The following is an 18,053-nucleotide window of genomic DNA, read 5'->3' as shown; positions in this document are numbered from 1 at the left end:
TCACACTGCAGCCCGCAATGTGTCAAAGGCTAGGACTTTGGAATAGCCCTCTGTAGGTTGGTATGGTCCATGATCTGCTGTCCTGTCCTGTCCTGTCCTGTCCTGTCCTGTCCTGTCATTTGAGCTTCTAGTGCAAGAATTAGGCAGTGACTAGCCAGGCAGCATTGGCTCCTCTACCTTCAGTTTGCACTCCTCCTGCCTTTGCCTCACCCTTCATTTTAGGCCTGACCATTAGTCTTTCTGCATGTCCCTACGTTTCTGTGGAGGTTACTGGTTGGGAGTACCCTGGGAACCGAACCAATTTAATCAGGAAAGGTTGACCAGGACAGCCTGCATAAGGACACATCCCTATATGCAAAACAGATCAGTGTCCGAGGAACTTCACGCATAGGCAACCCTATATCCCAAGGAACCTAGTTTCAGTGGTGATGTGAGAGGCGCCATTTGGAAGACATCATTGCCTTGATGAGGGAAATCTGGGGGTGTGCTGGAGTTGGCTCATTCTACATCACAAGAACTGGCTGGTGATGTGTCGGAAATATGGGGTGCTGTTATTCAACACAGCCGAGGTTGAGAATCAAATTATGTAAGTTTATAGATGCATTATATTTTAAAACAAAAGCAACAAACCCTTAAATTTCATTCTTTGCTAATTATTATCTGTGCGTTTGGAGTTATCTGCAGCCACCAATCTCTATGTGAAGGGCGTGGTCTGCACAGTGTGTGCTGTTCTGCATTTCCTCAAGTCCAAATTTATTGACACCACACGACAGCCTAAAGTCAGCCACGGTGGGAGAATACACGAGGAATGGGCAAATCTAAACAAGGGCTTTCCACCATGTTGCTGCTTTTGCTAGCACGGCACTGATGTACAGACAAGCACCCCATGAGGCCAGCTATCTCCTCCTCTCCGGCAACAAACACACATTAGGGCTCTCCTGTTGTACCTGCCCAAAGGATGTGGACAAGGAAACTCATGGAGATTGTGGCATGAGGCAGGACCAGCATTGAGCCCTGTGAGTCCCCTGGATGTGGCAGCCTGAGAGATCCAGGGGTGGCCTTGAAGAGACATGTCAATGGCCACTTGTGAGAACATCAGCAACAGACGTGGCTTAGAGGAGAACTGGGTGCTGCATGCTAGCTTGGGAACAAACGCCTTGATATTATCTTAGTACCTGCACTACTTGGAGAGTTGAGAGGGTGGGTGCATCTGTATTCTCCTCACTACGTGGAATGGTACAATGGCTGATGGACCAGAAGAGACAACTAGCCTGTGTCTCTGAGGAGTTTCACAGCATGTCTCTCTGTGTATTTTCTCCTTTAATGCTCACACAATCCCCAGGAGATAAACCCTTATTCTCTAGCTTTCATAAGCAATGTGGTGGGAAAAACGTCAATGCAGGGTTAGTTTTCACCCAGGACCTGGGAAGCAATGCCCATGCTCAGGCAAGCCTGCTCTGTCCTTTCTGACCCCCAACCCAGGCCTCACAAGGCTGGTCCCCACATTACGGCTAAGGCACAAAGTGGTTAGTGGTTATAGATGCGTAACCTGATAGCCTGGTTGATTCCAGCTCTGCCAGCTACCACACTGTACTACTCTGCGACTTTGCCTGGCGTCCTGGTATCCGTACAGGGGCACAGAGATAAGCCTGCCCTCCCAGAATCTCTAGTCTAGCTAGAAGTGGATGAGTACTGAGAAGCGGCCAGCTTTGAGCTGTCAGAGTCAGTTCTGCCTACATCTCCATCCCCCGTCCTTTCCCTCGCATGCATAGAGCTAGCTCAGCCTTGACCCCCTCCAGACAGACTTCTGTGGCCTCTGCCCTCACCCCCACCCAGCCTCTTCTCCCGGGTCTTGTTTTCCTAAGTCCTACGTGTTTCTGAGTTCCCCAGCCTCATTTTATAGTGACTAATAATATCCAAGCTATTTCCCACATTAAAACATGAACTCCTTGAAAGCTGAGTGTGGAGGAATTCAGCTTCGTGTCCCCAGCCGTAAACAGGCCAGATCAATGGGCCAACGAATGCATCCCCAGACGGCTTCCAGACCCACACATCTCCCAAAAGTACAATGAGACATTTGAACATAAAATAAAATAAGTCCATTTAAAAGAAGTGGAAGGAGTAAGTGCTTTTGGACCTCGCAGCTGAGCAAATTACACACACAGGCAATAAATTTGGCTCTCTCTTGTCTAGCCGCAGAGCAAAAAAGAAGCACCCAGAATTCCTGAGTTTTCATTTTCTGACAGCAGGGAGCACACTAAGTAATTTATCTGCAGAAATAGAATTTCTTCTTGGAAACTAAGCACAAGACAGAATTTATTGTGTGGATCCTCATGTAAAAAACACCAAGTGACACCAGAATGATGTCATGTGAAGAACACCTAGTGACACTGGGAATGATGTCATGTGAAGGACACCTAGTGACACTGGGAATGATGTCATGTGAAGGACACCTAGTGACACTGGGAATGATGTCATGTGAAGGACACCTAGTAACACCGGGAATGATGTCATGTGAATGACACCTAGTGACACCAGAATGATGTCATGTAAATGACACCTAGTGACACCAGAATGATGTCATGTGAAGGACACCTAGTGACACCAGAATGATGTCATGTGAAGGACACCTAGTGACACCGGGAATGATGTCATGTGAAGGACACCTAGTGACACGGGAATGATGTCTTCAACTGCAGATTTGTAAAAGACATCTTGGTGTTGTTCAGCCAGATGATTCTTGTATCAACCTTCCATAAAAGCGAGACATCTGACATTAAAGCATAACTTGCAGAAAGTGTTTACATGAGCAGCCAGGATGACAGGATCCAGGTACCCTGCTTTCTGACAGTCATAGGGAGGGGGATAAACGTGAGAGCCTTCCACAGGGAACGCATCTGCCTGTCGAGGCCTCTCCTCTCCTCTTGACAAAGGTCTAGGTCACATTCCACTCATGATCAAACTCTTAACAAGAACTGAGGTTAGAACCTAAAGCGTGCAAAACACCCCTAAAGACGGTGAGAAGAGTGTCAGGAGAGGACAGCCACCACAGCTTCGGGGACAAAGCAAAGGAATGGCCTCTGGCACTCGTCACTGAGACCTCGGACAGCGCTGGGTGTTAAAGAGCTGCCTGGATCTGGAACCACAGAAGAGAGTGTGAAGTAGACTAAGGCTGAACGTTTATGTGTGTGTGTGTGTGTGGTGTGTGTATGCGTGTGTATATGTGTAAGTGTGTATGTATGTTGTATGTATGTGTGGTGTGAATATATGCGTGTGTATTTTATGTGTGTGTGTATGTATGTATGTATGTATGTGTGTGGTGTGTATATATGTGTGTGTGTATATGTGTGTATGTTTGTATGTATGTGTGTGTATGGTGTGGTGTGTGCATGGTAGAAAGGATAACTGTAATAACTATGCCCTGAGTTGGGTCTGCTCCTCCCCAAGCAAGAACAGTTGGGCCATGGAGCACATCTCAGCAAGGACGTCTTGATAAGACAACCATGTATGGAGATCAGGCCCACTCTTGACAGGAAGGCTCCTGCCTGTACCCCCAGCCTCTTGGCTCCTGTCGGAGCCACCTTTCTCCCCCAGCTTTGCTCAGGCCCTGGGGAACTGTCTGAACCCACCCACATGACCCTGTTAGGGATATCACTGGAGGCTCTGACACAGTGCAGGGAGCCGGTGATGACCAGACTCCATCAGAACCACTTGGCCCTTGGGAGACCCACAGACTGGGGCACAAGCAGCCTCTCAGAGAGGGGGCGCACACCAGTCCACACACTTACCGTCAACCCAGCTCCTGTGAAAGCCGCTCCCCTGTTTCTCCAGTACTCACAGCAACGAGAAGATCCAAAGACACGGCCAGGTCCTACAGACATCAGGGACCCCTTAAATCCTACTCTTCCGAGTTTTTCTCCCTCTGCCCCACCCCTGTCCTGCCAGCCTCAGCAACAAGAAGGACCCTTGACTCATCACCAGCCTGGCGCATGCTCTTGAAGGTGACTCCCTAAATCCCTCATAGGACCGTAAGTAAATTAAAGGTCTCTGTGGGCTGTCCCCTCCCTTCCTCCAGCTCATCCTTCAAGAGCTTTGCTCCCTCAAAAAGCTCCTGCAGTGACCTCTGGTGGCTCCCTGTTCTTCAGAGAGCCTGTGCTTCAGCTTGCCCCATTTCATTAAGACCATCCGGGCACCACAATTTGAGAGAAATACAGAACCAAACATGAACACATACTCTCAGGCCTGAGTGTGATTGGGGGTGGGAGACCAGGAGCCCCAGACATCCAGTGCTTGAGGTAGAGACAAAGTGTTTACCACATGTCTACAGTGGACTCTGAAGGACCAAGGGAGGAGGCGCCCTCCTCAGGAGTGCCGATGACAGTGAGCAGAAACTGTATGTAAGCAGCAGGGGTTCAGGGTGGTCCCCAAGCCCAGTTCAGGGTTCCAGGGTGGTCCGCAAGCCCAGTTCAGGGCCCCAGGATGGTCCCCAAGCCCAGTTCAGGGCCCCAGGATGGTCCCCAAGCCCAGTTCAGGATCCCAGCATGGTCCCTAAGCCCTGTTCAGGGTTCCAGGTTGGTCCTCAAACCAAGTTCAGGGCCCCAGGATGGTTCCCAAGCCCAGTTCAGGGTCCCGGGATGTTTCCCAAGCCCAATTCAGGGTCCCAGGATGGTTCCCAAGTGCAGTTCAGGCAGTTGGTTTGCTGCTGTTTGCAGGAAGTGCACAGATTTCACAAGGCTTCTGCCTGTGGCTTTATTGAAAACGCCCTCAAGTCAAGCACAGAAAGGGTAGGTAGCCCTTTGTGTAACCCCGAGTCTTCCCATGTCCCTCCCTAGTGAAGAGCGGGGTGTTTGCATCCATGTCATGCTGGGAACATGTCTGGGTGTGCAGGTCCTCACACCTTTGTGGAGAGGATACCTGGACAACCTCTTTCTAGGATGAGAAACTGCTTTGTGTTTTTTCCAGTCTTTGTATGTGTGTATCTGTATGCTTGTGTATATTGTGTGCCTGTGTGTGTGAGCAGACACATGCATGCTACAGTACATGCCACAAGCATGTGTGGAGGGCAGAGGACAACCTAGGGTGTTGGGTCTCATCTTTCCATCTTGTTCGAGACGAGGTCTCTTGTTTGTTACTGCAGTCACCAGGCTAGCTCATTTATGCACTCACCAGGCTAGCCCATCCATGCATTCACCAGTCTAGCTTATCTATGCAGTCACTAGGCTAGCCAAGTCATGTACTCACCAAGCTAACTCATCCACGCACTTACTAGGCTAGGCTAGCCCATCTATACACTCACTAGGCTAGCTCATTCACGCAGACACCAGGCTAGCTCATCCATGGCTCACTAGGCTAGGCTAGCCCATCCATGCACTCACCAGTATAGCTCATTCATGCTGTTACCAGGCTAGCTCATCCATGCAGTTGCAGCTACTATGCTAGGTCATCCATGTGTTCACTAGGCTAGGCTAGCTCATTCATAAGCTTCCAGGGATCCCCCTGTCTCAGCTTCCCAGCTCACCACAGGAGTGCTGGGTTTAAAACTGTAAGCTGCCACAACCTGGCTTTATGTGGTTCTGTGGACTTGAACTCGGATCCTCACACTTTGATAGCGTCTGTTTTACCCACTTGAACCATCTCCCCGGCCCTGCTCTTTCTTAAAAAACAAATTAGATCTGTGAGAATTTTGCACAATGAACTTTGCCTCTCCCCACTCCTCCCAGACCCGCCCTGCTTCCCTCCCCACCCAACATCTTTTCTTTCTCATCCATTCACATGTGTGGCCTTCCACTGCTCTATGGTGCTTAAGGGACAGTAAACATAGACAGTGAGAAACTGAGCAGGAAGAGAAGGCTGGTGGCATGCAACCGACTTCTGACATCTTGGGGAGAGGTGGAGGACGTGGATGGTGGGGGCTGCAAAAAGCTCCCACCAGCTCTGCGATGGTTTATTAGAAGTAAGAATGGAAATAGCCATGCTAAATTATTTAGAGGTTTCCAAACATAGAGGTGGCACAGACCATGCTTTGAGCTTTGTTGAAATGGTTTCTGGTAATCCCCAGAGCTCAATGACAGATTAGACTCCAAGGGTTCAGAACTTTAAACAGAAAGCGCTGTTTCTGCAGACTCGTGTGATGGTTCACTTGATAATAAAATGAGAATCCCAGTGCTATTCAAATTCATCTCGAGTCCCTCCTGTGGGTACGTCATGGTCAAAGCATGAATGTACCAGGTCTTGTTCTTTCCTACAAGCATGTGGTCATTCTAGTCGGCTTAACAGCTGCAGTTAGCAGGACCAGCATGTTGAATGGCGCAGAGGAATATACACACGAATCTCTCTCTCTCTCTCTCTCTCTCTCTCTCTCTCTCTCTCTCTCTCTCTCTCCCTCTCCCTCTCCCTCTCCCTCTCCCTCTCCCTCTCCCTCTCCCTCTCTCTCTCTCTCTCTCTTTCTCTCATGCTTACAGGAGGTCTTTCTTCTATATCGCAACTGGAAACTGAGTGACCCCACAATTCAATTGGTCAGTTACTGTTCATCACAAAAACAACCAGTTAAAGTGGGTCATTGTATGTTTAATTGCAGATCTAGTAATTTGAATTTCTCTCAAAGATAAGACATCTCTCTCTTAAGTCCACCTAAGGCCAGCTATGTCTGTGGTCAACTTCTCCACTCTAAAACCCTTCCTTGGTCCACCTGTTAAGGCTCTATCTCCACAAGGAGGGTTTGGGAGGAAGGCCAGTTGACACAGATACCTCCTATCTGGTACTGCTGTGCCATGGCTGTGACCTGACTCTTCCTCTTTGGGGTTTTCTGGAGTTCCTCCACCAGCGCATCTGTGACTTGAGGGTAATGCACTTACTTGGACAGTGTACCCGATGTGGTCAGGGGTCCTGGCAGGAAGTAGACAGCAATATTCATATTAGGTATTGTGAAGAAGACTGAATGAAGGCTAATTCCCAAAGTGTGGGTGAGTGTAGCAAAGTCACAAGGTCACCTAGGACCCAGAGATACCAACAAACACCAAGTCAGGAAGCGATGTTACCCCAAGGCCCAAGGGCTGCAAAGATTGAGCAGTAACTGGAACGTGAGGACAGGGAGGGAGGCATGGAACCTTGGCCACCTGACGCAGCTGGAGCTCGAATGTGACCGTCGAGTCCTGACAGAGACATCTCCTCCTCCTCGGCTGTCTGGGCTTCTGTCTTCTCCCTCCCCGCTGTTGCCTACTAATGGTCACCATTGACCTTGCAGGATACCAGGCCAAGGAAGGCCACCTTTCCACAAACCAGTTCCCCAGGGCCAAAGGGAGGGGGCAAGAGAGGTGAGTTTGGGACGTGGATGGAATAGACCCAGAGCTGTCACGAAGCTCCAGGCAGCAGTGGCCTACTCCTTCACTTCTCCCGGGGTTCCACCTATCTAAAATCTCCCGGGGTCCTTATCTAAAATGATCTTGGGCTCCTGGAGCGTGCAAGAGAATCTAGAGGTGTGCTGCAGCCTCAGAGCCGCCCTGTACATCTCTTCCCAGCTCCGGGTTCAGAAACAGCATAGTGGTGACTGAACTCTCCCAAGCCTCTAGTGTTCACTTCTCACTCAGGCACACTTGGACCATGGGGTTCCCACCAAGCTTCCACCTGCTGGGAGAAGAGAGCACATCTCCTTACACACTTCCCTCCTTACACAGTTCACTTCCCTGTGAACCGGAGGAAAGTGTCTGCTGTTGTTGTGAACTGGAGGAAAGTGTCTGTTGTTGTTATTGTTGTTGTTGTTGTGAACTGGAGGAAAGTGTTTGTTGTTGTTATTGTTGTTGTTGCTGCTGTTGTTGTCATCCTCATCCTCCTTCTCCTTCTTCTCCTTCTTCTTGGTTTTTTGACACAAGGTTTCTCTGTGTAGCCTGTCCTGGAACTTGCTCTTGTATACCAGGCTGGCCTCGAACTCACAGAGATCCACCTGTCTCTCCCTCCAGAGTGCTGGGATTAAAGGCGTACGCCATCACTGTCTGTCTGACTTGAAAAATGTCTAGTTCTTTCTTTTCAAAGCGTCTCCCCAGGGCATCTGCTGTGGCCCTTGCCTGAGGTTACAGGAGAATCTGGGCTGCTCAACCAGCTCTTGCCCCTTGATGAGGTCCCAGTTCTGCAGTGTGACCCACCTTGGAGCTCATGTGTGGCTCTAGTGTGTGACAAATGATTGCCAAGTCAACCAAAGTAACAAGAAACTCTTCATAAGAGTTCCCAACTCAATCCTAAAAACCTTTAAACTTCCCAGAAAAGCCAGTCAAGTATGGCCAATGTCAGTGTCATTCAGATCTTGTTATGAGAGAAGACCTGGATCACTCCGTGGCATAGGCAGCCACACTCTCCAAAGACTTGCATGTCCTGACACACAGCAGCCATGCTGCCTGGGTCCACCAGGTTCTCGGGATCCAGTTCTTACTTATTTCCTTCTGGATAGCCGCTATGATGCAGCCATGTGGTCACTATGGGTTCGTGAATCTGAAGGGAAAGGAGAGAGTATTTTTAAGATTATTTTTGTTATTTTTAGTTATGTGCATGTATCTGTGTCTGTGTGAGGGTTTGTGTACATCAGTGCAGTTCCAGGGAGGCCAGGCAGAGGGTGTCTAGAGTTACAGGCAGTGGTGAGCTCAGAACTGAACTCAGGTCATCTGGGAGAGCAGAGTGTGCTCTCAACCACTGAGCTGTCTCTCCAGCACCTGGAGGGAGGATTATAAAATATGAGGTGCTGGCCAGGCAGTGGTGGCGCACGCCTTTAATCCCAGCACTCGGGAGGCAGAGGCAGGTGAATCCCTGTGAGTTCGAGGCCAACCTGGTCTACAAGAGCTAATTTTAGGACAGCTAGGACTATTACACAGGGAAACCCTGTCTCGAAAAACCAAATAAATAAGTATAAAATATGAGGTGCTTTGTGAAAAGGATCTTGGAGACATGAAGAATTGTGAAGAGATGTGCAGACAGAGGATCATGGGCAGATTAGAGAATCGTGGGAAGTACAGAAAGGTCTGTGAACCGCTCGATGTGAGCGGGAGAGAGCTCCCAGTTGGGCGGGCATGACCGCGAAGTCAAGCTCAAGCAAGTGTGAGTATGGAGTATTCCAAGGGTCTCCCTCACGTTGCTGATTGACCACATGCACACTGCCCGCCCTCTGTAGCCCGCGTCCTCCTTAGGGAACGTGATGAGGAACAGGAAGAGTGCATCCCAGGCATGTGATTTGGGGCAACAGCCCAGGGTAGAAGAGAGAAAGATTATTCACATAGAAGAGTAGAAGGGGCTGACTGGCCTGTGATTTTTCCCCGAGATAGACATTTGCGCTTGTATTAAAGTGTCGCCTCTCTCCCCTCAGAGACATCTATTCTCCCTGAGGGATGACAGGCAGTGTGTGCAGGGAATGGGTCCCAGGAACTGTCGAGCGTGTGTCCACAGGCTTCTTCAGCACAGCTGAGGTCCAGGCATGCCGAGTGCAGCTAAGGTACTCCACAAGCCAATACCGAGATGGATAATGGCACAGTGCACCGTCAGTCTGATGACTCCAGTTGACAATAAATGTGAGTCATTGCCCAGGCAATGGTCTGATTGGGAAGCAGGACGCTCGCTGACCACCGTGGTGATTGAGCAGCTGGCACTATCCATCTCCGTAAATGGAGACACTTTGACGCCACAAACAAGATGAGGCTGAGTGATCTGTGGCTCTATGAGGCAGTTTAGTCCAAGAAGGCACAGAGTGGGTGTTGAAAGAATGTGCTGGGTAGCTAAGGAAATGCCTCGCTGCCCAAATACCCAGTCTGGTATAGGAGAGCAGCAGAGCCCACTGACTCCTCCTCTGTTGAGCCCTTTCCAAGAGACAACTAAGTTAAGCCTCACAGATTCTGTTCTGTGGAAGCCCAGAGGGTCTCTCTCAACTTCACAACATGGTTGGGATTGTTGGTGTTGCCTGCCTGAGTCCCTGTTGCTCCCAGGAGTCCCATGAAATGGCCTGGGTTGTGGCAGGCTCCTGCTCATAGCCAGTGGGTAAGTTGTCCATGCCCAGTGGGGACTCAGCACAAGTTGTGTTTGGGCAGTAAAGGGCAGTCTTCACAAGCCAATACCTGCGGCGAAACTCGGGCTTCATTTTGGCCCTGCTACAGAAAGTCATTCGTGGGAAAGAGCACCACCTTCACCCATTAGGGTGAGTCAGTACGGACTTCAGTGAGCTGCCTGTGGCTCCCTTCGCCGCTGGAACTGCCTCCACCTCCAGCTTTGAAACTAGGCAGAGATGGGTTCCCATCGTAGCTCTGCTTACCAGCAGCACAGCCCAAGGCCCCCTCCTCCAGGCCAAGTCCCATCTGGAACAGGAATTGTGAAGAACTCTGTGAGGTGCGGTTACAGCCACGAGGGGATAGCATTGCACAGCTTCTACCAAGCATCCAATGAAGGCCAACTGCAGGCAGCTCTGGCTTCCCAGAGAGTGTGTATTCCTTGCTGCAAGTCCCCGAGCCCCTTCATTACAGTGACCCTCGGTGTCTGCAGGGCGAGGTGGGGCTGTGAGGACATACCAATTCTCCAAACTCCTGCATAGGCGCTTGCAGTGAGAGTCCAAAGCCTTAGCCGGTTCCTTAACAAGGGGTGGCATGGGGATCTCCAGGGGACATGCTGACAACTCTGAACTCAGCAGGTCTGGATGGGGGCCCAGCTGCTGTGGTGCTGACAAGCTCCCTGATTGATTTCAAAGAGCACCCCAGTCGAGAACCACTGAACTGGAGAAATTAGTTCTGTACAGTTCAGGCATCGGCAGCTGTAGAGTGTTGGGGATTGTGGGGAAGCGGAAAGGGCAGCTAGCCACCTCCCCAGTAGACCAGCTCAGGCAGAAGCTGCCATGTCTTGGCTGGTCTCCCAGCAATGGAGGAATCCAGTGCCCTACCCTCTGGCTTCCTGATTTTGTTGCTTGGCTGCCTAGGTCTACCTCCTTGTGTGACATTCAGAGAGCCACCAGGGTAAAACTGAACCCTTTCTTCTTGCTTTTTTTGTATTGCTTTGGAGCTGGCTTCTCAGTACTGTGACCTCACAGGTCACTCAGGGATAACCCCTCCTGTGCTGCTGTGCCAGCCAGAATCCTGTCTTTGAAAGAAAACCCCTACCCTCTTAGGTGGCTGGGGGTTCTGTCCATGCCAGGGCCCAGTGGGAACAAAGACCTACAAGCCCAAATGTCTTTTTTATTCCCCCTCCGTCCTTGCTCGTCTGTTGTACTTGCTTCTGCTTGACTTCTCAGCCCAGGCTCCTCTTCACAGGGGCTGTCTCCTGTCTCCTGGTGGGTCACAATGCTGTCTACAAAACAAACATCACTTTTGGCCTCAAGCCCATCTGGGATAATGTGGGTAGCTTGTGTCTCAGGGACACTGTGCCTTCATCCCAGTAACCCGAGGTCCCTGGTCCCAGCCCTCTTTCCCAGACCTTTTCAACAAGTTTAGAGAACCTGGCACCGCCCCACATTAGCTGCTCCTTGCTGCAGAATAGCTTTGTCTCAGATCCGCTGTGAGGGACTAAATCAAGCCACCCAGCCCACTGTGATTCTCCCGGCTCCCCATGGGTCTCAGTGCCAGCGTCCTTACATCGCCTGTGGGACCAAGCACTCTAGCTCGGTTTCCTCACTGACCACGGCTCCTGATGTCCCTTGACTTACCCGCTCCTCCAAACACACAGGCTTTCTCATTGCCCCTCATAGGCACCAAGTAGGCTCACTGAGCCCTTCACATGCTTCTCGGTCCCCCAGTTTCTGCGGATCTCTGCCCTACTATCCCCTCCGCCAAGAAGCTAACCAAGACATCACTCCACACACTCCGTATTTTTGTCCAGTTTTGTCTTCCAACCTATTATACTGCAGACCTAATTTTGTTGTTGTTGACTGAGGTTCATATTCAGCACTAAAATTAACCCTTCTGGAATGGGGCAGGCCCACTGCCAATGCTAAATGAACATTTCTTGAGGGGCTAGTGATAGATCTCTGTAAGTAATGGCACTTGCTGTGTGTAAATCTGATCAGGTGAAAAAACTGACTCTACAGACTGTCCCCCGACCTGCTTCACATGCACACCATGGAACACACACTGTATGTATGTATGTATGTATGTATGTATGTATGTATGTATGTATGCATGTAGGTCTAGAAACATTTGTTAACCAGTGAAGGAAGAACCAGAGATCCTAGGGAGCCCCGTGGCATTGCACACTTCCCCTAGTCATGCTGGTCCTTGGTCCACTCAGAAGAGGAACAGAAGCTGCTGTGGTGATGATGATGATGACATGGCACACACTGACCTGGCCCCCAGGGCTGCACCAGCAGTAGCTGATGTTAGCCTTCTATTCTGTGTCAGACACATTCCGAATGATCGCCTGGACCTGTAGCTCCTGCAGTGCGCCCACAGAAACCACCACACACCCTGGAGTAAGGCAGGAGCCTGCCTCCTGCAGGAGGGCCATGAACGCATGCTGGGACTGAGTCCTCTTCAGGTCCTGTGTCACCCTCACAGTCCTGGATGCTGCTTCCCATAAAAACCAGAGCCCTCCCGTCACCCTCCGTCTGCAGCCTCTCTGCTGGCCCCTGTACCCCAGCTGTCGCTCCAGAGCAGGCTGTCCTCAGTCCCTCTGTGCCCTTGGTCTGCCCTCGGTCAAAGGCATTAAGAGAGGAAGATGAGGCAGAGTTCTGTGTCAGCAGGTCGCAAGACAGATGGGCCCAGAACTCTTAGGGAAGGAAGTGCCCTGACCATTTAAAGGCCCACTGTCCTTTGGTGTTAATACACCACCTTCTGTGTTTCACATCTGCCGTTTTTCAAAGACGGGCATCAAATAAACACGAATCCAATGTGTCCTGTGCACAGCCTCTATACAGGGCTCCGGGGAGAGACACAGAAAAGAGAAGGGCCCCACTCACCAGCTCTCAAGCTCCCTGTGTCTGTGACCTGGAGGCCAGGGAGGATCATGGGTAATGAAGACCAGCATTCTGCCTCATAAGGCTTATAAAATGCCCCCGCAGGATGAGAGCGTCATCTTCAGCTGATGACAGAAGACACCTGCTTGCCTAGTGCAGGGAAGAGAGGGTAATTGGTTTTGCAAAGATAAAAGACAGACTAGTGACCACTCAGCATACGTGTCCATGCAGCAATGAAGCTGTGAGGAGGGAAAGAGGAGAGCAAACCTCAGCAGACAGACGGGGGCCAGAGTTCTCGTAAGTGGGGACCCAAGTGTCAGTCCGCTGGAGCAGGGTACACTGGGGCCACCACTTGTGAAGAGCACAGAAGGCTTTTGACTAACCACAGTCTTAACAGAGAGCCACACAGACCAGGATGGAGAGAGCTGCACAAACATTTGCCTCGGTTCACATCTCAGCTTTGTCCCTTCCTAGCTGTTTGGCCTGTGCTGTTTATGGAGCCCAGGGACAAGAAGTCTAACTGCTATGAGTAGGTACTGCCTTCCATGCCTGTATTCTAAGGACTTGGTGGTGCATAGAGGGCCTGCCATGCGCCTAGTGAAGGTGGCAGAGCATTTCAGAGAGAGGGCATTCCATAAGTGGCTAGCATTAGTAACTGACCTGCTAAAGAAATAGACTGTGAATTACTTGGGGTTTCTGGAGGGTGGGTTTGTTTGATCCAGGGTCTCCTATAGCTCCAGCTGGTTTGAATCTCAAAATGAGGCCTGGGATGACCTCAAACTTAAATCCTTCTGCCTCAGGCTCCAAAAGATGGAATACAAGGGTGTGCCACCATGTCCAACTGAGAACATTCTCTCTCTCTCTCTCTCTCTCTCTCTCTCTCTCTCTGTCTGTGTATGTGCGTGCGCGCGCATGCGCACACATGCTATGTGTGCAGGTGCAAATGTGGGTAGGTGCATGCCGTGCCACACACATGAGGGTGGAGGTTACAGGCCAACTTGAGCTTCCTGGCCTTCTACCTTGTTTGAGACAAGGCCCCTCTTTTCGTCATTCGCTGCGGTGGATGCCAGGCTGGTTGGACAGTGAGCCTCCAGCGACTCTGCCTTCGGTTTCCATCTTACCCCAGGATGCCCACTATGGTGCTAGCTTTCCATGCTTATGGGGGAGTCAAACTCGAGTCCTTTTGCCGTCTTGGCAAGTGAACTACCCACAGAGCCATCTCCCTGGCCTGAATTGTATATTTAACAGCTGGAAGGAGCCCTTTCCTCTCTGCACCTCTCGCCCTAGATGGGATGTTAGCCCAGGTCTCTGAGATAATTAGGCGGTAACAAGGTCTCTGAACCTCCACATGAGGAAATGGGGGGTCAGCCTGTGAATGAGACTCCAGACTCGTGTGTGGTGTTGTTGAGTCTTTAAAGGACCCTCAGAATAGAAACGTCATCCTATGCTGCTCCAGCAAGCCCATGCGGAGATGAAAGGGGACATGAGTGGGAACAAAATCGGTGGAAATAGCTGGGCCCCATGAAACATGTCTTCCTATGCAGCTGCCAGCCACTGCAACAGAAAGCAAATGGTCTCCCAGAAACGTTGGGTTGACGGAGATGGCATTTGATACACAAGCCTCACTTTAATCCCTGAAACATGGTTTAAAGTAGAGGGACAGAATTCACTCCATAAAGTTTCCTCACCTCTATATGTATGCCATGACACATATGTACTTCCCACACATAATAATAATAACAATGATAATAATAATAACAATGATAATAATTGAATAAAATGTTCTAGAAGGAGATTTGAACCCAGGACCCTGGCACCCACCCAAATGGGGATCCGCACCCAGGATCTGGAAGTTAGCCACAGGACTTGACAGATTCACCTCCTTAAGTCTCATCAGTAACGCAGGGGTGATGATACCTCAAATAACAGCCGTCAGGATTAAGTCTGATCTTGTTCAGGGATCGAATGGACTGGAAGACAGGGTTTGAGGATGAGGTGATAGAGCAGGATTGGGAGAGGGAGAGATCTTCATTCTGTGGCAAGGAGGGCCTTTATTCTTGGGGGAAGGTTTGGCACCTTTACTCTGTGGGGAGGGAGGTGGCGGGGGTGGGGGTCATGAGCTGGAGGGCAGGGATGGAGCCGGGGAGGGAGAGGGAGACAGGAGAGAGCTTCACTTGGCTGTGCTTTGCAGTATCTCTGCCTTGACTAAGAAGCACTGCCTAGTAGCAGAGAGCCCTCACCCACCAGAGGTTCAGCAGATGAGCTGGGAGGGTACCTGGGGCTCTCCAGCTACAGCCAGGTACCCACACAGAGGAGTCAGCATCTAGGCAGGTCACAGCCACCAGCCAGTCACACTGAAGGGCTGAGGCTACCCCAGGCCTGGACACTGGCTCTGTCTCTGGTCACAGAGGATACAAACTCTTATCATCTCCAGTGATGAGCCTGAAAACCTCGACCTTCTATGGAGACAGAGAACAGTCAGCGGGAGCAGGCACGGGGAGCCAGTCAGAGCCACGCTCTTCTCCATCTGGAAAGGGCTCTTTCTCCAATGCGGACGTGCGGTTGCCTCTTCCCTGGAGACCCCAGAAGCCATGAGTGCAGGGAAGAAAAGGGGAGGTGGGACAATCCCCTCCAGTGACAGCTATCGGGTGTGGGAGGACATGAGAAGGTGGTTCTGAAGCCAAGCCGAGGCTGCCACCCAGAGGCCCCTGAAGGAACTCCCAGGACCCCTTCGTCTTTGGATGCCCTTGAACTGTTATTGGTCCCACCACATGTTTCCTACTTTCTTTGTTGCCATAACTCACTGGCGTCTTCCTCCTCCAGGAATCTCAGAGAATATGGTCACACCCTCCATACCTGACCTCCAGGAAGAGAAACTGCGATCACAGCTGGAAGAGGAAAAGACCAGGTGAGCTGCCGGTCGTTTCTGTGTGTTTGTTGCCACACCCATCCTGACCCCAACTCCCCAGGACCTCCCTCCAGCTTCCCCTTAGGAAATGGGTCCAGCCTGGAACCTCAAATGCAGGAGGGGTGAGGAGTAGCCTAAGCAAGGCCTGGGCCAGGGTAGGGAGGATGCTGAATGAGGAAGCGCTCCATCCAAACGCTTCTCATCCTGTCGGCTGTGACGCCACAGGGATCACAGATCAGAGAGCCTGTGTTCTAGTCATTTACATTAGCAACAACACAGCATGAGGAACTGTATTAAAGGGTCACAGCGTCAGGAAGGTTGAGAACCACTGCTCTAGGGAAACCATGAAGCAGGCCCATGGTGGGCTTTACTCCACAGCTTTACCAAAGTTTACCCAGGGTCTTGGGAACCTCCGGCCTTCACCCAGATGCTGAGGGGCCCAAAGTGATTTTACTTACAGGATGAGGAGATGTAGATTTCCCTGGTTAGGCTCCTTCGTTCCTTTATCCTCCATGGCATGGCTGGGATCTGAACAAGTCCTGAACAAGTCACCTTCCTGCCCGCAGCTACTGATGGCATCGGTGTAGGAGTCCCCCAGCACATGCAAATGCAGGCCCACACACATGCACACACACACACATGCACACACACATACACATGCACACACAAACACACACATGCACATAATACACACATGCACACATGCACACACACAGGCATACATGCACACATACAACACAGGCGCACAAGTACACACGTGCACACACACATACACATGCACACACAAATACACACACATGCACACACACATAAACGCACACATGCACACACACAGGCATACATGCACACATACAACACAGGCACACAAGCGCACACATGCACACAGGCAAACATGCGTGCACACACACACACAAACACACATAGGCATGCATGTACACACACAGACAAACATGCACACACACACGGCAAACATGCACACACACGTAGACACACACTCTTCTGAGCAAAGACAACCCCAGCACCTCACTCCCTTGCAGCTTCCCAGCAAAGGCTCAAGTGTTACCTGCACCCATGTGCTGTCTTCCACACTGTGCCATTGGCATTCTCCTCAGTTGTCCATCTGCCCCTCAGTGTGCCAGTGCTTCTGCCCCTGCCGTGGAAAAGCAACTGCAGGGAAAGAGGAGTTTGTTTCTGCTAACGGCCTAAGGATGCCATCCATCCTGGCAAGGAAGACATGCCACACCACTCCATAGTCGGAGAGCAAAGATGGATGTCAGTGCTCAGCTTGCCTGATCCTTTTATTCCATCCAAACTTCAAGTCCATGTGCTGGTGCTGCCTGTGCTCAGGGTACATCAGCCCTGCTCAGTTAAAGCTCTCGGGAAACACAGGCCTCCTAGGTGACTCAGAACCTAGCCAAGATGACAGAAGGGACCAACTGTCACACCTGTCCTGAGTACATGTTCAATGAAAAGGAGTTCTCCTTATTGGAGAAAATCCCCAAGTGCCTTCTGAACAAAAGATGACCCACCCTGATCTCCCTGATGGACTCAACACCTGGTGCCATGTTCTAGCCTTGGCAGATTTCTCTTGAGTACCCATTCCTAGCACCAAGGCAGCTCTGCCGGGCTTCTAAGGCATAAACCTTCATTTCTAGCACCCCCATGCTGGTGACTTCAGACCATCAGCGTCCTGCAGCTTCTCCGATCCCTCTGTAGGTACAAAACAACATTCATGCGCCTGAAAGCCTTGAAGGTGGAGATTGAGCACCTGCAGCTGCTCATGGACAAAGCCAAAGTGAAGCTGCAGAAAGAGTTCGAAGTCTGGTGGGCTGAGGAGGCCACCAATCTGCAGGTGTGCTGTGGGGGTCATCAGGACATGCAGGTGGGAGGCCGCCAATCTGCAGGTGTGCTGTGGGGGTCATCAGGACATGCAGGTGGGAGGCCACCAATCTGCAGGTGTGCTGTGGGGGACATCAGGACGTTCAGGTGGGAGACCACCAATCCGCAGGTATGCTGTGGGGGACATCAGGACATGCAGGTGGGAGGCCACCAATCTGCAGGTGTGCTGTGGGGGACATCAGGACATGCAGGTGGGAGGCCACCAATCTGCAGGTGTGCTGTGGGGGTCATCAGGACATGCATGTGGGAGGCCACCAGTCTGCAGGTGTGCTGTGGGGGACATCAGGACATGCAGGTGGGAGCTATCATGTACAAGGCTGGGGCTACTAGGAGACAGGGGCA

General features: G+C 51.0%; 1 protein-coding gene across 1 annotated transcript in view; it reads left to right on the top strand.

Moving 5' to 3' along the window:
* Positions 1–18,053, top strand: part of Kif6 (kinesin family member 6) — a 312,499-nt gene that overhangs the window by 274,494 nt on the left and 19,952 nt on the right. Inside the window, exons 17-18 of the mRNA XM_057751369.1 lie at positions 15,728–15,812; positions 17,529–17,664. Of these exons, the coding sequence (XP_057607352.1) occupies positions 15,728–15,812; positions 17,529–17,664 (221 nt within the window). The remainder of the gene's footprint in view (positions 1–15,727; positions 15,813–17,528; positions 17,665–18,053) is intronic.

The sequence above is a fragment of the Chionomys nivalis genome, chromosome 19 (genome assembly GCF_950005125.1).
Source record: "Chionomys nivalis chromosome 19, mChiNiv1.1, whole genome shotgun sequence".
NCBI lineage: Eukaryota > Metazoa > Chordata > Mammalia > Rodentia > Cricetidae > Chionomys > Chionomys nivalis.
The sequence above is the reverse complement of the archived record's forward strand: the minus strand, read 5'-3'. Positions and strand labels throughout refer to the sequence as shown.